This window comes from Alexandromys fortis, unplaced genomic scaffold, assembly GCF_014885135.2.
Source record: "Alexandromys fortis isolate MF-2015 unplaced genomic scaffold, M_Fortis_MF-2015_v1.1 scaffold_65, whole genome shotgun sequence".
Lineage (NCBI taxonomy): Eukaryota > Metazoa > Chordata > Mammalia > Rodentia > Cricetidae > Alexandromys > Alexandromys fortis.
The window spans coordinates 8,082,513-8,110,376 of NW_026067986.1; the positions used below are offsets into that span (position 1 = coordinate 8,082,513).

Genomic DNA, 27,864 nt, shown 5'->3' on the forward strand with positions numbered 1-27,864 from the left:
TTCATATTATAAACTTTAGAACAATAGCCACATAAATAAAAACGGTCATGCATAATACAACAGTAGATATAAAATGAAATATGTTTAAACTCCCCCCCCCCAAAAAAAAAGAAATCAAAAGAAGAAAAATGAACAAAGACTAGATGGGACAGGTGCATAACAAATATTAATGCCTTCGATTTAAAACAAGGTGTATTTATCATCACGGTATATTTAATAGTCTAAAAACATTATATTTAATAGTCTAAACACTTTAAACAGCTAAAAGGCAGAATGCACAGGCTTAGTAAAATGCAGGCTCCAATTTACTGTGATTTTCAAGCAACCGAGTTGAAAATAAAGACATAGAGAGGCTGTATGTAATGGTTAAAAAAAGATATGCAAACATAAATCTGAAGGAAGCTGGCGAGCGTATATTGGTATCCATTGAGGTGTGTGTGTGAGGGGGGATGGTCAGGGGTTAAGACCCAGCCGCTCTTTGGGAGGTCCCGTATTGGATTCCCAGCACCCACAATTCTGGGAGAATCCACTGTTCCCTTATGGCCTCCATGGCTCTGCAGATAGACATACAGGCAACATGCCTATACACATAGAATCAAATTTTAAATGCCAAACAAGGCAGATTTCCAAATGAAGAGACCAGGAGGGCTATTTCACCATGCTGAAGAGTTAATTGGATTTACGCTGCGGTAGATGCGTAAATCGTAAAATGTGCACAAGATGCTCTTTTCAGCTTGATTAGACCGAGACAGGTATTTCACGGAGTGGCTTATGATAGCATTTCCAGAGATGATAAGATCATGCAGGCTTGGCGCTAATGAGTACATCCATCCTTTGATGGACTCATAACAGCTTGGTACTATTTCAAGGCAGTGAAAGGCAGGATGTGGGCTTAGCTGGGGGAAGTGCGCCATTGGGGTTGTGACACTGGGGCTCTCTCTGCCTAGTTCCTCTGTGAATCCCATCTCTTTGCTACCTGCCCATTAAGAGGTGAACTATCTGTGCTCTCCCTAAAAACCGGAAGGCCAACTAAATAATTCTTCTCAGTGAGTTGTCTGATCTGATGTATTGGTGAAACCCGTAGTCGTGAAAGCGCTGCCGTTACAGGTGTGCAAGCCTCTAGCTGTGGCGTGCCAAAGTGTAGGACGCAGAAACACGGAGAGTAGACTGCGTCAGAACTGGAGAGGAAAACAGTTAAATTCGTTACTATAACCGGGAACTTTAACCGTAAAGCCAGCCATGGAGTAAAACAGATTTTCAAGAGCTCCTGAACCAGTCACTAAGCTACACACCATAGTCATTGACATCGGGGCAAAGAAAATGTCAACTTACGAACATACCCACGCCCACATTGTCTGACACCCCAAAACTTACATCGTCACACACAAGAACTGTTCACAGTTTCTCCCGCTGCGGTTTCATTTTCAAGATTAAAGCTTTTGTTTTTTTTTTTTCTTTTTTTGAGACAGGATTTTAAGTAACCCAAGCTGGCGACAAACTCCAGATGCCGGAAGGCTTTTGCCTTCATGCGCAGGATTACACGCGTGGGTCACTAAGCCCAGCTTAGATCTCGGGGAAATAGGAAATCACGTCAAGTTGTTAGCTTAAAGGCCAAAACTCGAATGGGGTATTTCTCTGTCCTTGTTCCGTTTATTGTTAATGAATTTACTTTAAATGATACGTCTCTCATTTGTGTATTACATGCTGGGTCTCTTTCTCTCTCGTTCTCTCTCTCTCTCTCTCTCTCTCTCTCTCTCTCTCTCTCCCTCCCTCTTCGCTTTTCTGCCAGTACTATACTATTTTAAATTATAATATCATAAAAAATTAAATTCATTAATACTAGCCTACTTTACTTATTAAAATTTACTTATTTTGAAATATGTTACCTTTAAAAGAACTATTGTTAAAAAATTTTAAAGCTATTATGATTTTAGTTGAAGATTACTTTGCATTTATAGAATAAAGAGAATGGCTTCCTACAATATTGACTCTTCCTGTCAAGAAAACTGTATGTTTTTCCATCCAGAGTTTGAATTTTCATATTTTCTTCAAATCTGGCACATGCCTTTATTTCTAGCGTGGAGTAGGAGGAGCCGTGAGGAAGGTCACAAATTAAAGGTCAGCCTGTGTCAAAACAAAATTAAACAAAACAAATCTCTCTTTGCATGGGGAGATAGTTCTTTACCCCGTTGAGCCCATGATCCCGTAGGGTTACAAAGGCACAGGTGTCCTGGCCATAGGCATGGATGCCCCTGGGCTGGGGGGAGCAAAGGGTAACCGTGCGGTTATTGTGAACGTAACCAGGCAGGTTCGGAACTTCTTAGATGAGCTGTTTGGATGGTCGATTAGGGTTTCGTTTCGTTTTGATTGTTTCTTCCTCCATTATATTTCCTAGCTAATCACACTTAGCAAAAATAAAGTCCATTATTTCAGAGTGCCTTGATTTTCCCACAGCCCGCATCTTGCTTTGCTTCACGCCCTTTCCCGGCCGATTCTTTCTGTGACGTAATCGGCACAACCAGCAATTTCCCTTTTCTTTTCTTATATATTCCTGCCTCTCATTTCACTGTTTATGGCTCTTACGAATACTTCCATAGAAATAACCAGTAGTTTTTTACCGAGGACATTCTTAGCCTGCCGATTTGCGCGCGATGCTACCCCATGAAACACAATAGCGGTATACCCCGTTCACTCCTGTTCGCGAAAGGCTTTTGGGCAGTGACAGACAACGCTAACGAGAGGACTCGTGTCTAAATTGTGCCAAAGGTATCGCAGAAATTCACTAAGGATTCGTTAATGTTCCTCCTTCCCTTTCAGTTCTTAATATAAGATATTAATAGATTTTGATTCTGAATCACACTTGTGTAACTGGGATGATTAAATCGTCTTCATGATGTAACTCTTTAAAGGCTGCAGAGACATAGTTGTTAAAATCTAAAAATTGGAAGCGACATTCCTATTTGCTCTTAACACCAGATTTTAGCATTGCTGCTGTAGTAGCTAGCTTTGGTATGAATTTTCTGTCTTCATGTTTGCTCTTTAATCTGGTTTTCACTTGATTTATAATTCTCTAGGTCTTCTAGTGTCTAAGAGAGCAGAGTGTGATAAACTAAATAGGTGAACTGAGAGTGTGTGAAATTTAAAATTCACGGGAGACTCCCGAGTGGGTTAAAGTCGGAGCGGATTAAGGGCTTGCGCGAGGTGCGGTGTCTCGTGCGGCGTCTCCAGGGGCCGCCTTCTTTAGGAAGCTAAGACTTTCGTGCGGCGTTCTCATGGGAAATCACAGTTCTGAGTAACAGGATTTTTCCTACCTCTTTGATGCCCAACACCACAACAAGAATATGTCTTAAATCTTGGCTTCTAGACTCTGTTAGACTTTTACTGCATCAAAGTTTCTTGCTCTTCGTATTTGAGTTGTTTGCAATTTTGCGTCAGGAAGCACGCCCTAGCAGCAGTGAGGAGCCTGAGTGGGAATCAGAGTCTGATGCATAGTAGACACGGACTGAAGTTAGACCCCCTGTTAAACAGACGGATGGACCTGGACAGGCGCCATGGCCTGTTAGCAAAGGTGCAAACCTCCAAGATGGCTGGCTTCTTCCTCACCCTCCTGGGATCTTTCTCTGTGGCTCAATAAGTTCAAGGCCAATCAGGACGCATTTACTTGCACACAGCTGTGAGCCAATCAGCCAGCCTGTCTTTCTTCAAACTGGCTAACTCTAAATTAGGGGCAGAAGACCTTTCAGAGACCCAGCCCTGAAGTAGACGCTGGGCCTCGGCCCAAACCCTCAACCGTTGTGGAGGGCCTCTTCTGTGTGTCTCTGTGTGTGTCTTCTGTGTGTCTGCTGCTTGTATGTGTTTATCTTGTGTGTCTGCTGTGTGTGTGTGTCTGCCATGTGTGTGTCTACTGTGTGTGTGTGTGCCTGCTGCTTGTGTGTGTGTATATCATGTGTTTCTCTGTATGTGTGTCTGCTGCGTGTGTGTCTACTATGTGTGTGTGTTTCCTCTCCCCTAATAAAGGCCGGCTTGTTTGCTGGATTCACGATTTCGCAGCTGTTAACTTCAGTCCTAGAGATTCTTATCCTTTTAATTCTTTAACTGGCAGAGAGAACGAACCTGATCAAGGTAGTAACAGCAGCATTCACAGAAGCTCGAGGTAGCAAGGCACCTGAAGGAGTAAGCTTCCAGAAGTAGTTCTGGAGCTAGGCATGAAGGGTTAGTGGCCTTCTCCTCTAGGAAAAAAAAAAATAAGTTTCCAGACTCACGATGCCCAAAAGACCAGCGGCAAGAAATAACACCAGTAATCCAGAAGATGAAAGTATATCAGTGGAAGGTTTTTTTTTGTTTTGTTTTGTTTTTCGAGACAGGGTTTCTCTGTGGCTTTGGAGCCTGTCCTGGAACTAGCTCTTGTAGACCAGGCTGGTCTTGAACTCACAGAGATCCGCCTGCCTCTGCCTCCCGAGTTCTGGGATTAAAGGCGTGCGCCACCATCGCCCAGCTTAGTGGAATTTTTTTTTTTTTAACACAAGTAAGGATTGGCTTAATCTGAATTCTGCCACACAAGACCCATCCTGGGCAACTGAACCTCTTTTAATTTCTCTTTTTCTCTGAAATAGTGGCTTCTGGGTATTTTTCATTGTGCCCCCGGAAAGAAACACAGCTTACGGCGGGCACTGATGTGAAAATCTCACATCGTATTTGTCTTTATGCTGAATGTGTGCCTCCCTGACACACTCTGTTCACATCAAGACAGAGGTACACGTAGCCCAGGTTCGCCTCCACCTTCCTACAGCGGAGGCTGGACCTGAACTCGGGATCCTCCCGCCTCCATCTTCTATAGGAGGATAGTGAGTGCCACCATACCGCGCCCAAACACCGCTCTCCATTGTCTGTCCTGGGGGATTTGGGACAGTCAGCGTGACAAGGGTCTGCAGGGGATATTCTACTTTTCCTCTAGTGTGTATTTTCTAGAAAAACTATACATATTAATTTCAGACAGATCTTCAAATTTATTTGCATACCTTTGTCTTCAATCTTTTATTTTTTATCTTTTATTTTTATTTGCCTAAATTTTTTATGTTTTCAGTGTCTGTGCATAGTTTCTCTGTCCTAGTTGAGAATCCTTTTCCTTCTTTGTCGGGAGAAAGCACATATGTCCTTTCGAAGTCCATCCCTTCTCCATGTCGGACTGACTTGATTGTCACGTCTCTCTGCTGTGCTAAGTTCAGTTTGTGATCTGTCCCACCGTTCATTTCCTAACATTTTTAGCTAACTGCTAGCCGTCTTTCCCGCTGCCTCCTCTGGATGCGCATGGGAGACTCGGCTATTTGCCCAACACGATGGTATTTGTTCTGTGGGTTTCTGTGTGTAACAAACTATTCTTTCTTTCCCATCCTGTAGGATCAGCTTTGTTTGCCCCCCCTGTAACAACGGTCTTGTGTTTGGAAGTAGTAGAAGTACCGGGTTCTATTTTGGTCATTCACTCTTGCTCCACCCCTCTGTATTTGGAGGCTGTGGTCTCACAATCCTCCTAATCTGTGGATCCACCAAAGGGCTTTTATAGGTCAATGTTGAGCCAGCTTTGTTGGGCCTCCGATGATGGGATTTCTTTTTCATAACAAGGGTATGGAGCGCAACGCTTACCCTGTCCATCAACCTCACTGACGTCATGGGTCAACCTCACTGACGTCATTGGCCATCAGTCTCACTGACGTCATGGGTCAGCCTCACTAACATCATTGGCCATCAGTCTCACTGACGTCATGGGTCAGCCTCACTAACATCATTGGCCATCAGTCTCACTGACGCCATGGGTCATCAACCTCTCTGATGCCATTGACCAACCTCATGACATCACCGGTCAGCCTCACTGACGTCCAATACGCTTCATCCTTGCTAGCGTCTGAAGAGAACTCCTCTGTGGTTAGCATTTTGTATGCTATAATTTTTTATTTGTAGTTTCTCAGTTTTTCATTGTTTTATGTTGACGTGGCTAACGTTCCCCTTATTACTGAGACAGTTCCTTCCTCCGTCTGGCCTTGTCCTGTTCATTTCTAACTCAGTTCCGTCTGTGGCTAATGCCAGGATCCCAGGCTTTTTCCGTTACAATTTACCGGACATGACTTCCCCACTTTTCTTTCTCCTTTTCTGGCCGTCTTCTTTAACATTATCCCCTTCCGTACATCATGCCAATCACTCTACAAAAATTCACCTTATAAGATCTTCAATATTGTAAAGATTTATAATATGAATGAATATTAGCAATGGGGTGCTAATGGCTACTGGTACTATTATTTATTATTGAATATTGAAACTGTGATAGTTAATGTTTATGAGGTTCCTACTCTACACCAGACATGGCATTATCACCTTTTAGCCCTGACAGCCTTGCCATGACTTCCATTTTGCAGATATGCAACTAAAGGTTGATCACTTTGTACTAAGATCTTTTGAGGCTGCCTGGACAAACGTCTTGATTTAGTCACGGGTTTCAAGTTGGGGAGTTTTATAATCCAGTTTCCAGTCTCTCTGTCTTCCCAAATATTATCAACCACAGCTAAGAAACTTAGCCTGTTCTAGGGCGATCCAAACTCCACCCCACAAGTTCTGACTTGTCGAAATGTTCTTTTAGAGCAGGTATCTGGCCTATTCTGAGATTAGGGCAATATTTTATATAAATACATTCATGGATTACCCACACCAAACAGTGAGAATTAATAAGTATTCGATGATATTAAATTCTACAAAGTCTTTGCCAAGCCATACTTTATCAAGTATTTGAATGTCGCCTGTTTCTCATACTGGTTTCTGAATTTAAATGAAAAATAGATTTATGCATACGTAAAACCTTTGAAGGATAAATTTTTATAGTACTATAAATTTATGTTTATGTATTGTGTACAAATGTCGAGAGTTACTTTAAGTTTAGAGCTAGCTACTGTGGTGACTTAGAGTTTATTTAATAAATGTGCCTTTAGACAGAACACCTGCGCAGTTCTCAGGGTTCCCAGCAGAGGGCAGAGCGTCCATGTGAAACCTAATTATACTAAAGATTTTAAACCTTAATTCGGGATTCTATTTATTTTAAAACAAGTTAGAAAAATCGAAAAGAACTCCTTCATGTTAAGATTGCTGAAAGGACAGGCTCGCTAATTTTAAATGTAAAGAATGTAATACATATAATTTGGAAAATTGAAAAATGTGTTAACAGTGATGCTATAACACAAGGCTGACTTGTTCCCCCACCCCCTCAATAGCTGAGCAGATGGGCTTCCAAAGCACTTTGGGTCAGTAGATACTATAGCCCTTTTCCTGGTTGCCACAGCCAGCCACTGGGTCTTCAATGGTCAAGTCAGAGCCGTGACCTGGGTCTAGGAACACATAGCGTCCTGTGAGTAACCCGGGAGACAAGCATCGACCTCACTAATTCTAGAATGTTTAAAAATCTTAACCCAAAGAAGTACTTGGCGTGAGTTTGAGAGTGAGGGTCTAAGAGAGGGCACACGGGAGTGGAGGGAGGGAGGAAAATAACCCAATTATGTTTTCATTTCTAAAATAAGAAATATTTTGTTTCAACATTTTATTTTAGTACACTTAAAAACATTTCTTTGCAGAAACGCATTCTGTTATTAGGCCAATAGGACCCAGACTTTCTAAGGACAAAACTTGGAAGCACTATGAAGCGCTAACCCTTAAGAAGGGTCAGGGCCAAGATAGGGAAACTGAAGCTTGTCTTTGCCAATTCCACCTTTATCCTCCGCTCAGCAGCCAGGCGCTTGCTCTAAGGCAAACCAGGGCATCACAGAGGAAACTGGGCATCGACTATGATGAGGCACCAACCGAGCACACTGAGTTTTCATCCGGAGACTTTTGAAGCTTAGCTTCCTTCAGCTCCGGGTAGAAAATATACAGCTCCTGGCAGAAATGTACGCTTTTCTTAATTCAGGGAAGGGAGGAGGGACAGGACAGTCATGCGGAGGCTAAGGGCAACGGTGGACCCATGAAAGCGCGGGGGCAAACGAAGCCCGGTGGTGGGCCTATGAGGCAATCTCAATACTCTTCCGTGCTATCTTACCCCTGTACCGCCAATAAAAACAAGTATTAAGTCCAGTAAAAAGAGCTAAATCAATGCGTCGTAGGCTTTAGTCACACTCAAGTCCCAGCCTTTGGGCAAAGGACTTTTGTGGGTTTTGACGGAATTAAAACATTCTTTAGAAGCTGGTTGTGATGTCACGTGTCTGTGATCCAAGCAGTGGGGAAATGAAGGCGGAAGGTGGTCCAGTCTAGTCCGGGTTACCTGGTGAGTTCTAGTCCAATTTGACCTGAAAATGAGACCCTGTCTTAAAATGAGGACTATTCCTTGAATCATCCTTTTGCTTGAGGAAGGTAGCTGTTCCTTTTAAGGTGGGATGTGGAGGGAACCGTGAACAGGGTGTAAAAGTCACCCTCTCTGGCATCAGATGACACCGGATGCCATCTTGAGAACCCTCAAAACCTCAAGTGTGAGCAGTGACTTTATAGACACTGTAGAATTAGAAGCTGGAGTGTCAGAGGTTAGGTGCAGCTAACCAAGAATATACTTAAAGATCTGAATTTGAGGGCCGGGCGGTGGTGGCGCAAGCCTTTAATCCCAGCACTCGGGAGGCAGAGGCAGGCAGATCTCTGTGAGTTCAAGGCCAGCCTGGTCTATAAGAGCTAGTTCCAGGACAGGCTCCAAAAGCTACAGAGAAAGATCTGAATTTGAGGAAATCACTTGTGCAATTGACTGGAGGTCAGGCGGGATAAGGAGAGGGGAGCAGTGAATAAGTTTCGGAAAACAGGTTGGCAGCTGGCTGGTCTCAGCTCACAAAGCCCGTCTCCTGGGTGAAGCCCTGAATCTGGAGTACTTTCAGCTGGGATGAGAGGTTAGGGAGAAAAGGGCTCACTGAAAAACTCGGTACTTTACGGTGAAAGAGGACGGCTTCCTCAGGAAATCACTTCATACTTTGACATAAATGTGTAGGTTAGGGGGTTAAGGGAGGGGCCATCTTAACGCAGCCACAGCTAGCGGGGGCGACGGGAGCAGGGATGAATTAATGTAGCCAAGGGATGAACTCCAGTTAAAGAAAACTGTAAGCATGACGGCCATCACTTGCAAAGTCTGGGAGCCTCCGCTGTTGAAGGAGCCGTTTGCTCATCCCCTAGTCAAGAAACACTGCGTCGCCCATTAGATTGTATTCCAGCTATTCGCCTAATGAGGGCAAAGCCCCTCCCCTCAGTGAGCGCCACGTCTACTTGGGAAGCAAGAACAAGCAAGGGAAGAAACACAAGTGAGACCTGTAATAGAAGAGGCAGTTGGAGCCGGGCAGTCGTGGTGCACCCCTTTAATCCCAGCACTTGGGAGGCAGAGGCAGGTGGATCTCTGTGAGTTCGAGGCAAGCCTGGTCTACAAGCACTAGTTCCAGGACAGGCGCCAAAGCTACACAGAGACCCTGTCTTGGAACACCAAAAAGAGGCAGTTGGGATGATGCCAGTGATGAAAGGGATAAATTTGTTCTCTGTCATAAAGCGCTGCACAGTATGGTTCTTTCCTTACCAGTGTATATTGGTTGTACAAACATACAATTTCACACACACACACACACACACACACACACACACACATACACACTCACCCTCTCTGGCCTTCATTCGAATCCCTTATCCTCTTGGACAACTCTGAAGTCCCCCTTTCCATAGTATAAACACTCTCACAAAGAAGCGTGACCCACACAGGAAATCCCTTAAAATTAAAATTATGCTCTTTCTGCCAGAGTCCACTAAATTACCACACATTCGTAGTTGGCAGTAAATACAATTACGTACTATTGAATAGACATGACGTCTAAAAAGAACCACAGTTGATAATAAAAAGAAAGCCAACCCTATTGGGAGGAGGGGTAGTGGGCAGGAAGCCTTCAATTGCAGTAGCATAAACTGACTACTCTAGGGTCCTGTGCTCTAGTGTAGTCTAAAAAAAAAAATGCTAGGGTGGTTATGAAATAATTTCCAGAGAGCCTGTGAAGTGAAAGACCATATTCACAGCAATTCTGAAACCACTTCCTTTTCCTCTGACGTCATTTCTTCTGTGTACAATGGAGTTCTCCAGAGGATCCGCGTCTCAACGTAATGCTGCTGTTCATTTGCTGGGAAAGGAACTTCAGAGGCGTGGCAGAAGAGGAGGAAATAAGTCAGGAAAGGGTTTATAAAGGGTTAAATATGATCAAAGTTTATGGGTATAGGAAACTGTCATGAAACCCAACACAACTGATGTTGTCTAACCAACACACAACAGCAAGATCAAAACTCTGGGGGCTACGCAGATGGAGCAGGGGCTATGGCTTTGGCAAAAAGACCTAGGTTCAGTTCCCAGCACCCACCTCAGGCAGCTCACAACTCCAGTTCCAGGGGACCTGGCTCTATCTCAGTGTGTCCTTGCATGCCTGTGAGCCTGTGATACACACACATGAACTCCCTCCTTCTCCTCCCTCTCCTTCTCTTCTCCCTCGTTCCTCAGAAAAAAAAAATCTGTCATCAAATTTAGTGTATGTCTGCTTATGCCTCTACACTAAGATTTTCCAGTTTTGAATTGCATTAAATATTGACCGATAGGACCCGTACCTACAAAAGATCTGTGGGAACTTTAGTCATTTTCAGATTGTAAAGACACTGAGGATGAGAAGTCGAAGGATCACTAACTTAGGGACCTATCTCAGTTGAACTGGCGTGCACACCTACTCAGATTTTATATGAAGACGCTAGATCACAGGGTTCATGAAAAGTGATTGTACTTGGTCCAGTGTTTTATCTTTATAATCAAACATCAGCACTAATCGCAGAGAGGGTTTTCAAATAGTTCCTAAAATGATAGATTCACGCATCCATAGATAAAGCCACAAATGAAGGCTCTGATAACTGACTTCTTTGAGGCGATCTAAAGCACCAGTTGCAAACCCAAAGCCTTGTTAGGGTCTCCTGTCTTCTATTCCTGTAAATTGAAGGGCTGAGTTCGACAGTGCTTGGGGCTAACTTTTGTAACCTATGAGAAGCATTGACACCAGATGTCCTTCATGCAGAGTCCCCCTTTGTCACAATGTGGCAAGTTTGAGAGCTTTGCAACGTTCTCTGAAGGAGATGGTGAGCCACCAGATAAACTCTAACTTCGTGTGCGTTTTTTTCCGAAAATAGTCGACTATTTTGGTAAATATTCTGATCCGAATTCCTACCTGTCTCTTCCTTTATTTTTGGAACGTTCTTGCAGGTCAGTAGTTCCCAGAATCTAGATAGAGTAAAATCATAAGCTTTTATATTATTTTTTTTTTGGTAACTATTTTATACTCTTCTCCCGTGTGTTGTGAAATAGTGTGTGGGTTTTGGAATAGAGGTTAGAGGTCAATAGTGTGTGGGTTTTGGAATAGAGGTTAGAGGTCAATAGTGTGTGGGTTTTGGAATAGAGGTTAGAGGTCAGAGAACCATGCTGGCTCCCTCGCTGATGCGCTCAGAAAACAAGGGGCCCACGAGAGCCCACCAAGACAAAGACTAGCAGAAGACCAGGAAACACGCCTTGCCTCCGACCTTTCTGACCCGAGAGTGTGACCAACAGCTTCCCAAGGCGGTGACTAAGCCAGGGCCAGCAAGCTGGAAGACCAAGTTCTCCCAGGCAAGTTGAAGAAATTCCCCTCTCTTTACGAATCCCAATGTTACACTGCCCTGTCTCCATGATGAGAGCAGCCTCCTCTCTGGGGCCAAAGGAAGGAGACCCCCCCTCACCTCCACCCTGGCCCCCATGTCACGGGCCTTGGGAAGTTGCTGATCGTCACCACAAGAGAAGGAGCCGACATTCTTGAAACTGACCGAACACTTCGTAACCTGTGCACTAGAGAGTGTGGGAAGAGGCATCAGGAAGTCCCATCAATGGCCAACCCTGAATTCACGAATGCTTGCAGCCATTCCCAGAGAACACGCAGGGTGCGGTGAGCCCCAGGGTCCTGACTATTCATGATCTAATTGCCTTGCGTGTGTGCACCTGTAGACGGGCATCACACTCAAAAGACTGCGTCTATCCATCCATCACCAATGAAGTCCCGCTCAGAAGCAGCAAACTCGGGCCTGGGATTTCTCTAACTTGTCTGTTTTCTCAAAAGAAACGTGTTCTTTACAAGAGACACATCACAGCATTAAAAAAGATGGCTGTAAATTATAGATAGAAAAGTCCTAAGTTGAATGGAGTTCTGTGTACTCAGAATGCGGCTCAGCCTGGACAATTCCATCTATCGGAACGTTCTCCTCTTCCAAACTGCCCGGCTCTAACTCTTCAGCAGTGACCACTCCTGCCTGAGCCCTGGCAACCTCCATCCTCCTCTCCCCTCAGCCTCCCGTGCCCAAGGATGCGGGCCCAGGGTTTCAGCACCCCGTTCAATGCTGTGTTCAACAAGCAGCAGACAGCAAGGACAGCTAAAAGCTTAAGAAAGTAGACAACGTGGTTAACAAGCTGGATACTTGATCCAGAGCGGAAGGAAGGATGCAGGGCCCGCCCTGTGCAGCCTCCGCTGGGAATCTGTGCGGCTGGCGGAACCCTCTCTCGTTGCCCTTAGCATTTTTTCTGCTCAGTGGATGGCAGAGAATAATGTGGAAAGCGCCAGGAGCCTCGAGTTTTAGAAATAAAGTCAATGAGGGGCTGGAGAGATGGCTCAGAGGTTAAGAGAACTGACTGCTGTTCCAGAGGTCCTGAGTTCAATTCCCAGCAACTACATGATGGCTCACACCCATCTATAATGAGATCTGGTGCCCAGAACACTATATATGTAACATAAATAAATAAATAAAAAATAAAGTCAGTGAGTAGGCAAATTGCAAAAAAAAAAAAAAAATGGAACCCACAAATCATGAGAATCGACTATGTGGCAAATGACAACCTTTGTTTGCTTTATTCTAGCTAGTAAGAAAAAAAAAGCTGAATGGTGTACTTGGGCTTGCTTCTTGGGCCTAACAAGATAGCAGGTGAGACCGCAATCCCTGGCCTTGATGTGGGGCAGTTGAGGAGAGTTTGCAGCAACGGGCAGGGAACAAGGAGCAAGAGTTCCAGGTGTTAGTTCCCGTAGGAAGGGCTTACACTTAGCAACGTATTGCTAGATTATATGCCTCGAATCCCTACGAGGAAAAGAAGCGTACGAGAAATTAAGTTCTGGCCACCCCATCTTTGTCACCGAGTTATAAGTTGCAAAGTTGAGATTCCAACTTGTGTGTCTGACTCTGCAGCTTGAGCTCGCAAGCGCACTGCGGTTTGAAGCAGGTTTATAAGCGGGACTGATTTACTCGGGGTCTACAGCTGCCTGTGTTGTGATCATTACAATGCCACTAGGAATTCTACGTTGGAAACGACTTCTCCAGGCGACCTCAACTTTATAGGCCTGCCCTAATATTGTCTTGCACAAAGAGGACCTGAACACCCCAGGGCGTCTGGTTTTCCTTAATCTTTAATGACGGGCAAATCCAGTGCATTATGGAAGGTCACTTTTTTTCTCTCTCAAGAGATGAGACGCCTCTTAAGCGCATGAGGGAAACACATTAACTTTTCAAGCTACTGGGTCGCATGTTAGTGCACCGAGGCAGTAAATGGGTGCGCAAGAATGGAGGTGACCTAAAAATAAATATTTGATACGAGCCACTGTATTCGCTCGGGGTGGGGGGAGTAATGGGTTAAAGCGCGGAAGATTGCTCCGGGCTTCCCCGCAAGGAGGAGGGAAGCTGTGGCCTGGAAATGTTCTCTGTTCCTGCTGTTTGGTTCGTTCAGCTCTTTCATAGCTCACCCCGTTAGATCTTGTGGCTCCTAAAGCCAAGGGTGAGAGTTTGATCCCTATAGAGGCCACTTAAATGCGGAGAAAAAAAAGCACTATTCTCTGCCTGCCCCAGATCCCTGCCAGGTGTCTGCCCTCTGGTCAAAATGAGCCTCCGGCAAAAGGGGTGCTAACCTATGACTGTGGGGGGGGGGAACGCAACAAAGGGCACCCTCTCCCTGCCACTTTCTCTTTGTGTGCACGCAGGACCTGACATAATTCATAAAGAACAGGCTGCGGGCTGCTGCTTTCAGCCCTAGAGGTCTGAGTCAAAAAGTGTAATCACGCTCGGGGCCACTGACAAAAATCCATTCTTTGCTTACGCGAAGCAGCGCAGCCTCTCAGCTAACATTATCCCCGCTGGTAATAAGCAACAAAGAAACACTAAGGATTTGGCCCGTGTCTTTTTGATAGACAAGAGCAACACTGACTAGCTGAAATCAAGCACAGCTTCCATGGTAGCAAAAGACGTTAAGCTATCAAAATAAATTCGTGTGCCCTGTAGCGGAGTGAGGCTGATTTTAATACGTACTAACAGATAAGCCATGAAAACAAACTTCTCAAATTACCCGTGCAACTTTTCTACCAGGTTCACAAACCTTAGCTTTTCTTCAATTCGGTCAACTCTTCCTAATTTGTCCTTCTCTAATTGCTCAGCCCTTGATACAATTTTCTCTCAAATATTTGCTTTACTAACAAACAGCATGCCAACTCTCCAAAAGACTGACGTTTTGCATTTTAAACCTGAAGTGTAAACTCAGATTTACTAATTCAAGTGACAGCGAGAGTTTCACAAAGATGAATAAGCTTTCACTACCGTTTATATTCTTACACAAACTTTAATTCATCAAATGTCACATATATCTTTCACGATATGGGGATTTATTTCATCTATGAAGCAGTCAAATGAATCAGCTTCCCCTCGACTGTAACAAAATACTGCTCGGTGACTTGTGACAGACAGGGTTTTAACCTCTGACAGCGAGATTCATTGTGGAGCAGGGGCCAATCATAGATCCTGACGACACTTGTCTCATCTAAGCCGGAATATAAAAAGCCACTTGGAATACAGTATCCAGGACTCACTGGCGTGGCAGGTTCTCTCTCACAACCGGACAGGCACTAAGATCTTGCTTGGCATTACTCAAAAGCAGAAGAAGGAAGAAATCAGAGCAAGGGGAGAAGAAAAAAAAAAAGACTGCGCTGCTTTGAAAATGATGCAAAAACTGCAGATGTATGTATATATTTGCCTCTTCATGTTGATTGTTGCTGGCCCAGTGGATCTCAATGAGGGCAGCGAGCGGGAGGAGGGTGTGGAGCGAGAGGGGCTGTGCAATGCGTGCGTCTGGAGACAAAACACGAGGGACTCCAGAATAGAAGCCATCAAGATCCAGATCCTCAGCAAACTCCGCCTGGAAACGGCTCCTAACATCAGCAAAGATGCTATCAGGCAACTTCTGCCCCGCGCTCCTCCGCTCCGGGAGCTGATCGATCAGTACGACGTGCAGAGGGACGATAGCAGCGACGGGGCTTTGGAAGACGACGATTACCACGCTACCACGGAGACCATCATTACTATGCCTACAGCGTGTAAGTAGCTGAGAGAGAGAGAGAGAGAGAGAGAGAGAGAGAGAAGACCAAGGTTCCGCTGACGGCTGCCCTAGTGTTTATGAGAAGCAGATCTATTTTCAGGCTTTTAGCTTGTATGTAAGTAGGAGAGAAAAGAGATTTTCTTTCTTTCTTTTTTTTTTTCCCCTCCTCCTTCAAGATTTCCTGAGAAACATATTGACAAGGAAATCTGCCTTGCTTGTTTCCTTCCGGTGCCAGATACCTCAAAGTTAATGTGCCGGCCCCGCTTTAATAGTGTGTGATTTTATGTGGAAAATGTGGAGTGTGTTTATGTGCTCGGCGCCTAATACTCACAAGGCAAGGACTGCGAGCTACTGTAAGCAATGTTAAAACTCACATGGAATTTACAATTGCATCTGTTTGCCTAAAACATACATTAGTTTCCCCCCACTAACACCACAGAAAGAAATTTGCTGGGTGTTTCTTTGAACCCTGTTCCACACGTCTGGGACTTGAAACTACAAATTAGAATACTTAGTGATGAGAGCTTCTCCAACAAAGCGTTAAGGAAGGCAAGCATCCAATGCGTTAGCGAGAGAAACGATGAAGCAGACAGGGCAAAATCATACTCAGGAGCGAGTAGCAGAAACCGCTCAGGAAATGAGCGTTGTAATCGGGAGGTTATGCTATAAAAGCCTGCCTGTGCTGCGTCCACACAGCCCTGGGCTGAGAGCGTCCGGGCTGCGTACTTCCACGGGAGCAGCGGCTATAGCCTTCTAAAAACGTTTTATTCTTTAGGAGGGGGAGGACTATTACCTTTAAGAACAGCACTGCTTCTGGGAGCTAGCCCGTTTCAGGCAGTCCCCCTTCTCCCTTCTCTCCACACGCCAGAGTGCCGTGCCATGTGTCTGAGATCTGGCTTTAACGCCGCGCTTTAAGCACTTCCAAGCAGACACGACCTGCTCTCAAACCGGTCTTTCACCAAGTACTCAGGTTATGCTATAACAAACAATCTTCATTTATGACTCTTGGGTCCAACCGTTCAGGAGAAGGCCTCCCTTGTTTGCACGCCCAGAAGAGAAGGGATTGCTAAGGCTGAACTTTCGCTTGCAGTGGAGGTCTGGCTCCAGGGCCACTGCCTTCTGGCTTTGGAGCTAGCATGGGCATGACTTCTGAGTTTTCGTGCTAATTGCTGGCCAGCTTCGTGTCGTTCCTTTGAAAGGCTATTCCAGAGCCCGAGTGTCGCAGATGTACGATATTGTCTGTCATTTCTGAGGCTCAGTTAAATTGCTGCCTGTGCCTCGTTCCCCAGGTAATTGAGGCCTGGGGGAAGGGTTCCTTCCCCCAGAGTGACTGGTACAGCTGTTCAGTGAGCATAACTGCTCAGATTCCCAAAGAATTCTAAGTGGATGTTCCTCCACGCTGTCTCTTGTTCTCTGAATCATCATCTACTTGCCGTTCATTCTCCTACAAAATATCCCTCGGCCCCTAGTTCTATAGAAGGGAATATATTCGTGATAATATAAGCTATCTAAGAAAAATCCGAAGAGCTAGAGCAATTATTTTCCCTGACAGTTCTTAGGAGTCATGAAGGAAGTTCCACCTCGTGTTCTATTTTGAAAGGCCACATCTGTACACATTATCCCAACATCTATTGTTAAGGAGTGATTTTTTTAATTTTATTTATGTTTTCATGGGACCTAATGTCAACCATTCTTTTCTTGTTCATTTGTAGCTGATTTTCTAATGCAAGTGGATGGAAAACCCAAATGTTGCTTTTTTAAATTTAGCTCTAAAATCCAGTACAACAAAGTAGTGAAAGCCCAGCTGTGGATCCATCTGAGACCCGTGAAGACCCCCACGACAGTGTTTGTGCAGATCCTGAGACTCATCAAACCCATGAAAGACGGTACGAGGTACACTGGAATCCGATCTCTGAAACTCGACATGAGCCCAGGCGCTGGTATTTGGCAGAGTATTGATGTGAAGACAGTGTTGCAAAACTGGCTCAAACAGCCTGAATCCAACTTAGGCATTGAACTCAAAGCTTTGGATGAGAATGGGCAAGATCTGGCTGTAACCTTCCCAGGACCAGGGGAAGACGGGCTGGTGAGTGATAACTCAAAGCAATGCTCTTAACAACACGCTGTACTTGTAGTCCTTATATGAAAGATAATAGTGGAAAGATAGCTGCGATTTTCTCTGCTCAGAAGGCAGCCAAAATCATCTTACACCAACTAGGTCTGTGCCCAAGAGAGTAGGTGCCAGTCACATGTCCTGGGAAGTTCTCCCATGAAGACTGAAAAAGAGTTGCATCATGGTTCATAATTTCATGCATTCCTTATTGGGAATGGGATGTAATGCCCTTTTCATTGTGGGATACATACCATATGCATAAACTTATGACATCACAACATAACTCTGCAGAATCTAGAATCAGTCAACAAATTAAAACTTTTTCCCTTTTCCATTTTTTTTTTTTTGCTTCTCAATTGAAATGCTTTCTCCATTGAAAAACGCTGGCTTCTTATATAAAGTAAAAATATTAAAATCCTAATTATAATACCTTTATAAGTATAGACATACTTGATTAAATATATTCTGTTCAGTATCCCCTAATAAATATGTTCAGTGCCTACAGAATGTTGAAGCCATGGTCTCTGTGTGGATCCCGTGTGGAAGGCTGCCAGTAACACTGATTTCCAACCCAGGTAGCCTTTGCCTCCTGGTTTATTTCAGAACTACTTCAGCATCCTTGTACAGTAATTTACACAGGGACTGCCGATTAACTAAGTAGCAAGTCGGTGATATGAGAATAACTCATCCACTATGAAAAATGAATAAAAGCATTTCAATACCCACTTTTTTTTTTTTTCGAGACAGGGTTTCTCTGTAGCTTTTTGGTTCCTGTAGCTCCTGTAGAGCAGGCTGGCCTCGAATTCACAGAGATCCACCTGCCTTTGCCTCCCGAGTGCTGGGATTAAAGGCGTGCGCCACCACTGCCCAGCTCAATACCCACTTAAACCCAAGTCATTTTTAGGTCTTACTGGGGCTTTTATTTACTTCTACGTTCAAAACCTTGATGTGAACATATTTTGATTTTCACCCATTGTCAGAATTTACGTCAGAATGCTACACTTCGAAGCAATAGACATCTTTTTAATCCTCTGATTGAGCTTGGGGATGTGTGGTCCAGACGCCAGGCCTGTTGGGAGCGAAGCACACTGTTTGAAGTACTGCAGTTTCCTAGAGGACCTATTTTCTTTGTATGTGCTTCTGAGACACTCCATTCCCCAAACGACACCCTCTTTGACAGCACGCAGGCCTACTTTCGTGATACAAGAGGAAATTGCTATCAGCTGTTTAAGAATGTTCTCTTTCAAAGATAGTATTTTAATTATCAAGGTTGCTAATGGATTAGGCCTTAATTATTTAAAAGGTGGCTAACATGCTATTCCTTAGAGTTCTCCCTCTCAAGGGAAATGGTCTCAAATGCAGTAAAAGATTGAGGCTGTCATAGAGCAAGCAAAGACTTCCCCCTTTCCTCCTCTATCACCTTCTTATTGAACCCAGGACCTTGCACATGAGAGGTGAACCCTCTTTCCACCAAGCCACATTCATACCCAGAGGTAGCTATTTTGTTCTGACTTTAAGAGACCCATTTCTTTGGGCAAAAACCTAGGAAGAGAGACCAGATGGGTACGCATCCCTCCAAGAGTCCTCAGACACGAGCAGCTGATAGTAATCCACAGTGCCGGAGGCGGCGTTCATCCCTCCCGCCTTTCTCTTGCCTTGTGCACACATTTCAAAGCCTCTCTTACGCTATTATCTGCTCCTGTGTCTGATAACAATACGAAAAGAAGCAAAGGTTTAACAGACGGAGCGTGAACTGACCGCAGGGAAATATTGGCTGTTGTTCTATTCTTACATCGGCAGCGTGAGAATGAGGCTCCTTCTAAGGACGGCTTCTAAGGTGGGAAGGATACCCGGCTCGGTTAACACGATTGCCCTTTTCCTTTTCACACAGAATCCCTTCTTAGAGGTCAAAGTAACGGACACGCCCAAAAGGTCCCGACGAGACTTCGGTCTTGATTGCGACGAACACTCCACCGAGTCCCGCTGCTGCCGCTACCCGCTCACGGTGGATTTTGAAGCATTCGGATGGGACTGGATCATTGCGCCCAAGAGATATAAAGCCAATTACTGCTCCGGAGAGTGTGAATTTGTGTTTTTACAAAAATATCCCCATACTCACCTTGTGCACCAAGCAAACCCCCGGGGCTCAGCGGGCCCTTGCTGCACACCCACCAAAATGTCTCCTATTAATATGCTATATTTTAATGGCAAAGAACAAATCATATACGGGAAAATTCCAGCCATGGTTGTAGATCGCTGCGGGTGCTCGTGAGCTTCGCGGTATGTCCAGGGCTTCCTAAGCCATGGAAGGTCTTCCCCCTCAATTTTGAAACTGTGAAATTATGTACCACAGGCTCTAGGCCTTGAGTATGCGATAGTAACTTAAGCACAAGCTACAGCGGAGGAACTAGAAGAGAGAATGTTTGCAATGGTAGCCACTTAACCATCCCAAATAAACCATACAATAGGACATTTTATGATTTCCAGAGGTTCTGAGCTAGGAGGAGATCAAATCGCATTTTTGTTCACATATATAGATCTCACAACTACAATCTCGGCAGGCAAGAACACGGCGCTTCTTGTGGTCTGCCGAATTAAAGGGGTATGCTTTAAAGGTAAAGTCTTATTTCTCAACAGTTTCAATTAATATTCACGGAAAAAAATCATTATGTAGCCTTTGGGAAGCGCAGGGCTGTTATTCATGTACACTGTTTATTTGTATCGTACCCTTGGTATGCTAAGATTCCACAGAACTGGAATGGCGGCCTCTCCAAACGCCCCCATTCCTATTCTAATTGGACATGGTATTACTAACCCATGCCAGGGGCGCTAAAGCCATGGGCGGAATGGCTCCTACCAGGTTCCTCAAACAGAGCACACTCTGTAAGATACGCCTCTCCCCATATCAAGCGCATTGCCATGCAGCTCTGATTGGGGATGCATTTTCTTTAAAGAAGATTTTTTTTTCTTTTTTTAGAGGTCAACTTTCAGTTCTCTAGCACAGTGGGAGAAACTTTGTCTTCAAAAGGCAGCCTCAGTGTCCATTTCTAGCATGCATTCAAACTCCCGGTCTGCCTTCGTCACATCGAAGTTTTGCGGCAAAATCATGGAAATAAATGACTGATTCTATCACTATTGTATAAAAGACTCTGAAACAATCGCATTTATATAATATGTATACAACATTGTTTTGTAAATAAGCGTCTCCTTTTTTTTTATTTACTTTGGTATATTTTTACACAAATGAAATTTCAAATTATTAAGGGACAAAGACACGTCACATATCACAGAAAAGTGATGGCTTCTATTTCAAAGAGAATTAGCAGATTCAATAGTGGTCTCAAAAGTCCATATGCTAAGGTTAGATGGTAATATTACAATCATTTTATATTTTTTTTACAATATCAACATTCACTTGCGGATTCATGGTGGCTATTTCACCTGTGAATGTGAAATTTCAGTGGATTCCTGTCATTGTATTCAAATCTCAATGCTCCACTATTTTAAATATGGTAAACATTATTTAATATACCGAAATGATTAACTCCAATATCTAAAGAAAGACAAAAATGAGTGTCTCAATAAGAACAGCTACTCTTATTTTATAGTTTGACAATGAAGATATTTCTGCATTTATTTACTTCAATTTTGTAAATTGGAATTTCGTTAATCAAATGTACTTAAAGCTAAATGAAATTATTCATAAAACGTGTAGAGACTATAAAGTGTATTAAAGCGTTTTCACGTTTTTTGAAAGGCATCATGGTTTTGTGTTGTAATGATTAATTGTGGGTTTTTGAATTTTTTACTTTATTATTGAGGTGTAATGACAACACAAAAGTTTGATGTAGGAACTTAAGACATATTTCATTTTATACATACAAAGCAGAATAGTATCTTCTGTTTTATTTCTCTCTATCTTGACCTAAAATCTATTTATTTTGTAAAATCAATCTCAAATGCATTGTAGTTGGCAGTGGTATATAGTCCTAGAGTTACAAGTTCTCCTGAAATGGTAGGCACCTGGGAAACCACAGTTCTTCCCTAACAAGTAATGCTGTTAGCACATTTTCCTGAGCGCTAGAGGCACTGATTTTCAAATTTAATAGCAAAGTGATTTCAAATTCCCTAGAGATTGCTATGTACCTCGGTCCAGGAGAACATCTGAAGCAACCCCTTTCCTCTGAGTTAGCAGTTTAGGGGATTTGCCCATAATGCACTGACTTAGTTTAATGGTGAGGTGCCTAAAATTCTATTATGCTATCATTTCTGAGTGAATACATCATAATGAACACAAATATAGCTTTAATATTTTCTACTTGCATATTATTGCATAAGAAATAGAAATCTAACCCCCAACGCATTATATTTTCACGTCCACTCGTCCTAACAGCAATTATTAAAATAACCAAAGACGTACTTTTCAAACATAAGACATGATTGCTGCCAATCTGATATCTAGGAAATCAAGCTTGAAGTGATGACAGACGACCTGGGGTTTGCCTGGAATGGGATCTAATGCTGAAGACCCATTTTCATGGCTATTGAGTTCTAGGACACACGCTGCAAAATATAAAAGAAAGTGCCACCAATCTTGTTCATCCTTGAGCAGGGTGCCAAGCGGCCAAAATGGTACTGAATTTAGTTTTCTTGTGTCTAGGAGTCTTGCAGAATCTCTGGAGCAAGTGCCTTATAGTGGATGGCTTGTATCACATTTATCTTTGGTGCCACTTAAACCTCTCGTTAGGTAGAACGTTGAAATATGATTTTGCTGTGCGTTACATATCCAAAATACATCAACGAGCAGCCCATCCTCTGGGAAGTGCAGGGTGTTTCTGAGTGGAGTACTTCTACCTCCGGGGCTGCCCGGTTTGTTTATTCGACAGACGTAAAATGTATGTGTAGCCATGACAGGCAAAGGTTTAATGGTTCACACCAGCCTTTCCGCTACACCAAGTGTTTTCTTGCTGAAAAAAAAAAAAAAATGCACACTTGCAATGGAGCAGGCACACACTTCTTGCCTTTCTGCTCCCAGCCGTGCATTGCTGCAATAAGGACAGCTTCAGTAGTGTAATCTCGTTTGTAAGGGGGCGAGTTCTTAATTGAGCACACATCGTGTCTGTACTTTCCTTATTAAGGACTGATCTCAGTACATTTTATTAAATCTAAGTACGCAGGACAGGCGTAATGGCACTCGTTAGGAATAATGCATACCAAGTAGACTCAAGTTTGTATGTTAAAGGCCGGGCCGTGGTGGCGCACGCCTTTAATCCCAGCACTCGGGAGGCAGAGGCAGGCGGATCTTTGTGAGTTCGAGGCCAGCCTGGTCTACAAGAGCTAGTTCCAGGACAGGCTCCAAAACCAGAGAAAAACCCTGTCTCAAAAAAAAAAAAAATAAAGCTGGGCGATGGTGGCACACGCCTTTAATCCCAGCACTCGGGAGGCAGAGGCAGGCGGATCTCTGTGAGTTCGAGACCAGCCTGGTCTACAAGAGCTAGTTCCAGGACAGGCTCCAAAACCACAGAGAAACCCTGTCTCGAAAAAAAAAAAAATGTATGCTAAAGAGATTTGTTGGAAGTTCTACTATGAAAAGCAATACCTGATTTAATTAATTTTTTAAGTAACTATAAACCAATTTTTTAAAAAGTTACCTTTCAAATTTGCCCCTTTGTTTTCCTACTGGATTAAGGTTATTATTAAAGCTTTCACTACAAGTATTATGTTGTGTTTTTCCTGATGTCCTGTGGAAGGCCTTTATTCACAAGACAATTTGATTATGTGGTTTTGGTCACAGAGCCATCACAGCCTTTCCCAGAGCTGCTCCCACAGACACTAACTCTGGCTAAGTAGCTGAATGTTTCTTGGCTATGGTCCCAGGGAACTCTGGATTTAGGCATTACCTTCAACCAGCCAAAACAATGCATCAACACAGGAAAATGTGACCGCATGATGTCATCGGACCCTGAAAACACTGTCACCGAATCGGGAAGGCAGGACTCAAACGGAAATCACTAGTTTTCTAAGTATGCTAAACAGGTTTGGGGAGGAAAAATCGGCATTGTTAGTGGAAACATTTGCAAGGTTACTGAGGCAACTGTCTGGCTTCACGCCCCAAGAATATCTTCTTGAGAAGCTACATACTTCTGCAGTATCTCAAGTCTCGGAGGGTGGTGTGCGAATCCCTGCTCCTTACGTGAAGGGTGACAGGGGGAAACCCCGGCCTATCTGAGCCTTGATCCTGGCCAAGTGTCATACCTACACAAGACGACAGAGAAGGGTAACAGCTTTGTATGAGCACCAGTGAAACTGTTTCCAAGTCTAGAACGTACCAGAAGCTGTGACCAGGCGTGAAGAAGGCCATAGAGTCCCAGGGTCAGAATTCAAGATAAGCTGCACAGGGCATCTAGTTATATTGCCACCCTCTCATAGGCTGGGGGCGTGTCTCTATCATCAAAGCAAACTGCACTTAGTGGGAAATTCGTGGAGCAACAGCTCTGCCACAGAAGAGCCAGCAAAGCTGCCTCCGCTACAGAGATGTGTGCACCCGACAGCCAGCCCTTCCCAGCTTGAACAGACATTTGACCAAAAGTCCCCATTCTGTCCAAACAAAAACAAGACAGGATCACTTCCAGGAGGGTCTGTGACAGAGGCTGGAATGTGACCATATGAACTGACACTGCCTTGTCTGGTCTAATACCTCGTTAGTGTGCCCGGGACCTCATGCATCTTGTTCAACCGGACAGAAATAAACTCCCCGTAGGGGCTTGGGCAAGACATAGTAAGGTGTGCTTGCAGGAAAAACACATGTTATCTCTGCTTTCAAGATGAAGAGCTTCAAGTTCAAGATTCCTGATCAAAAGGTGACAGTGACCAAGTCAGGAGTTATATAAACGGTAGGAGAAAGGCAAACACAGCTACAGTGGTACAATTTTGCAAACATTAACTCTGATGTAGAAAAAGATAAAAACGTTGTTTCAAAACTGATTCTAGTTTTGAACCCCGAGCTTTCTTATGCTGTATTAGCATTTTTGCTTTATGAACATAGCACCATGGGAAATACTTGAATGATGAGTATCTTCCAAGTTCCTAGAAACCAGCTGTCTCTTCTCAAATACCCCAATTTAAAAGAGAGGTATAGCAAGTCTGTCCTCTCTTAAATCGAGATCAGCCTATGTTTGTGTTGAGCGGAAAAAAAAAAAAAACAACCCTACCGATATCAGAAGCATCTTTCTCGTCAACAAATTCTCAGCCATGATCAGCTCATAGGATCTTCACATAAAAAGATATCAGTGAGCCACTTTCTGATCCAATTTATTTATTCATTTATTAATCACCTCTTTATATTTGGTAACTAAGCCAAAGCCTAAAGTTAAAAGCTAAGCACATGATTGATTTTCTTTTCTTAGTGATTTTGATTGGACAAGCACTCATTGGAAAATAATCGAATAATTGACTTTAATTCTCAATAACAATAAAAGTGAAAATGATATTTTGTTAACAGATGCATTAAATTCAATGTTAGTATCAAGTGCTATTTCTAAAGATGATAGAGATTAAAAACTCGATGCACTGTCTATAGAAAGGACCAGAACAGACAGGTGCTTCCAATTTGGAGTGCTAAGCTAAGCAAGATTTTGCCTGGGGCTAATTCTAGTGTCTTTATGTAATTGAACTGAACCTTAATTTAGGATGTTAAGAACTAAAAGCCTAATTCAAGAATATATTTTGTAGTTAATGGTGTGAATTGGTTTGGGATTTTCCTATGTATGTTGTGAATATATTTTATTACCATTTGGTTAATAAAGAAGTTGCTTTGGCCTGTGGCAGGGCAGAATATATCCAGGCTGGAAAATATTTAGAGAGAGAGTAGGTAGAGTCATGAAGATGATGCCATGTGGCTGCCAAAGGAGAATGACAAAGCTGGAACCTTTCTGGGAAGCGACAGCTTCATGGTGATACACAGATTGAGAGAAATGGGCTAATTTAAGATGCAAGAGCTAGTTAATAAGAAGGCTGAGCTAATAGGCCAAACAGTGTTGTAATTAATATAATCTCTATGTAATTATTCTAGTCTGGGTGTCCGGGAGAGAAAAAGTAGCCTCCAATTACAAATGGCACCAACGCGGGGCAAAAAAATTCCACATAAAGCCTAAGAAAGCCTGGAAGAAAAAAAAAGGATTTCTAGACCCACAGGCTATATAATATGTCCACTTATCAATGAATATGTCCAGTAGGAAGGTAAGAGAATGCCCACCTCCTCACCCTGTCTTCTTCCTCTTCCCAAACAATTTCCCTTCTATTTCCATGCTTTAAAAAAGAACTCTGGGTCCTTCTTATGACAGAAAATTTACAATATTTTTCTTTCTGAATCTGGCTTTTTAACTTAATGTGTTTTTCTCATCCATTTTCCTGCAACAGACCTCATTTTAATTTTCTTTATGAGTGAACAAAGCTCCATTTGTACATCTGCACATATTCTTCATCTGTTCATCTGTTGGTAAACACCCCATCTAATTCCCATAGCTTGGCTCTTGTATATATAAATAAATATGGATGTGTCTCTGTAGCGTGTAGGCTATATATACTCATAGTAGGATAGTCATGTCATGTGGTTGCTTAGATTTTGGAGGATAAATTATTTGCAGCCCTTCTAGCAATGTATAAGAGTCTGCTTGTCCCTGTCTTCTCATTAGCATTTGTCATTGACTTTGTGTCTTTGTTTTCTTTTGAAGTATTAGGGACTAGTTATGTAATTACATACAGTTTTATATAGGCCAACCAAATACATTACCACTGAATTAGATCTCCACTTTTTTAACTTAAAAATTTCCCATAATTATTGTATTATGATCACAGAAATTGCCCTGTATGTCCTCTATTTTTTGCCATAATTGAAAGGCCTTTCCAACTACATTAATAACTAAATTGCACCTTATGTTTTAATACTTCTATGGTTTTGTTATTTGCTATTAAAATCTTCAGTTCATCGCAATTCTCTTTTGTAGTGTGAATAGGAATGAATTTATTTTTCTTTAGATGACCTTGCCGTAGTCATCCTTACTGTCTGCTCTCTGCTGACTTCAAACGTGGAATTGGACTCAATGGAGACTTGCTTAACAATCACATAGATTCAGTGATTCAAACAGTTAGTTTTACAGACCTTAGCCTGGGAAAGAATGGGAATACTCTTGAGATGGAAGGAGAGTCAGTAGAGATGAATAAGTGAGCAATAGGATATTTGATTTCACTGGGCTCCTGGCTAATCAGAAGTAACAGGTGTGCCCCTGCCTTTATGACTTTATTCCATCAAAATCTTCAGGGAATCCCTATTGTATTTTAGTTCTCTCTGGAGATGTTGGACCATAATGGTCAATTCTTTCAGGAGAGGGGACCCCACCACAACTGAATTTTTATTTACCCATGACTCAGAGGGAAAAATAATATACATCTCTGCTCCAATGTCACAAAGCTTCTCCCCAGTCACTCTCTGACTGACTAGTGCCACCTAATGTGGTATTGAGCCTTTCCAAGTAGTGTTTCCTCCACTCTTTCCAGAGGGGTGGGAAACCATTAGAAGGTCTCTGGTCGTTCTCCTGTGAAACAGGACCCAAAGAGTTTTTTTCCTATCTGTGTGCTACTACTTTATTTTTCACTGAGTTCTAGACTCAAGATCTGTGGAGAGAGCAGAAGACCCAACCATTGCCCTCCTTCAAGAAATCTCACAATTGAACAAGATCAGAAAAGCGATCAGCAGTCAAATCTTTCTATACAACGGGACAAATGCAGCCCAGAGAGCATTTCCATGTTGCCATATAATCTTTAAATGAAGTTTGCTGTGGGAGAGAGGAGGAAAGATACTTCAGATCTCAGGAGGACATGAGGGAGCTCAAAAGCCGGTGTGATACAGCGATGTCTGTAATAATGCAATGAGTGTCGTGGAGGAGTGAGGACAGAGAGAAAAGCAAACATTACACATGAAGGCAGGCAGAGAAAACTGGACACCTTTCTGGTCCTAAAGAGAATTACCAAAGGCTAGAGGGATAGGGATTTGGACAGTTGGTGGTATGCAAGGGGCAATAGGTGGATCCGTATTTGGAGTAAGATTTTTTTAACACTATCAACAACTAGAGCCAAAACAATGTTTAAAGGAGAAAGCTCTGTGGCTATGTGCCCTGCTCTGAAATTCACTTTAATATGGTACTCTAACCTTTCTTTTTTTAAAATATTTATTTATTTATTTATTTATTTATTTATTTATTTATTATGTATACAATATTCTGTCTGTGTGTATGCCTGCAGGCCAGAAGAG

The 27,864-nt window shown here is 43.1% G+C and overlaps 1 protein-coding gene across 1 annotated transcript; it reads left to right on the forward strand.

Annotated features, from left to right (window-relative positions):
• The first annotated feature begins 15,032 nt into the window (after positions 1-15,032).
• On the forward strand, positions 15,033-20,964 carry Mstn (myostatin). Its single transcript, XM_050159272.1, has 3 exons — positions 15,033-15,440; positions 17,155-17,528; positions 19,447-20,964. Exons 1-3 carry the CDS (start codon positions 15,065-15,067, stop codon positions 19,825-19,827), a joined length of 1,131 nt encoding a protein of 376 aa, XP_050015229.1. The 5' UTR covers positions 15,033-15,064; the 3' UTR covers positions 19,828-20,964.
• Positions 20,965-27,864: the final 6,900 nt, after the last annotated feature.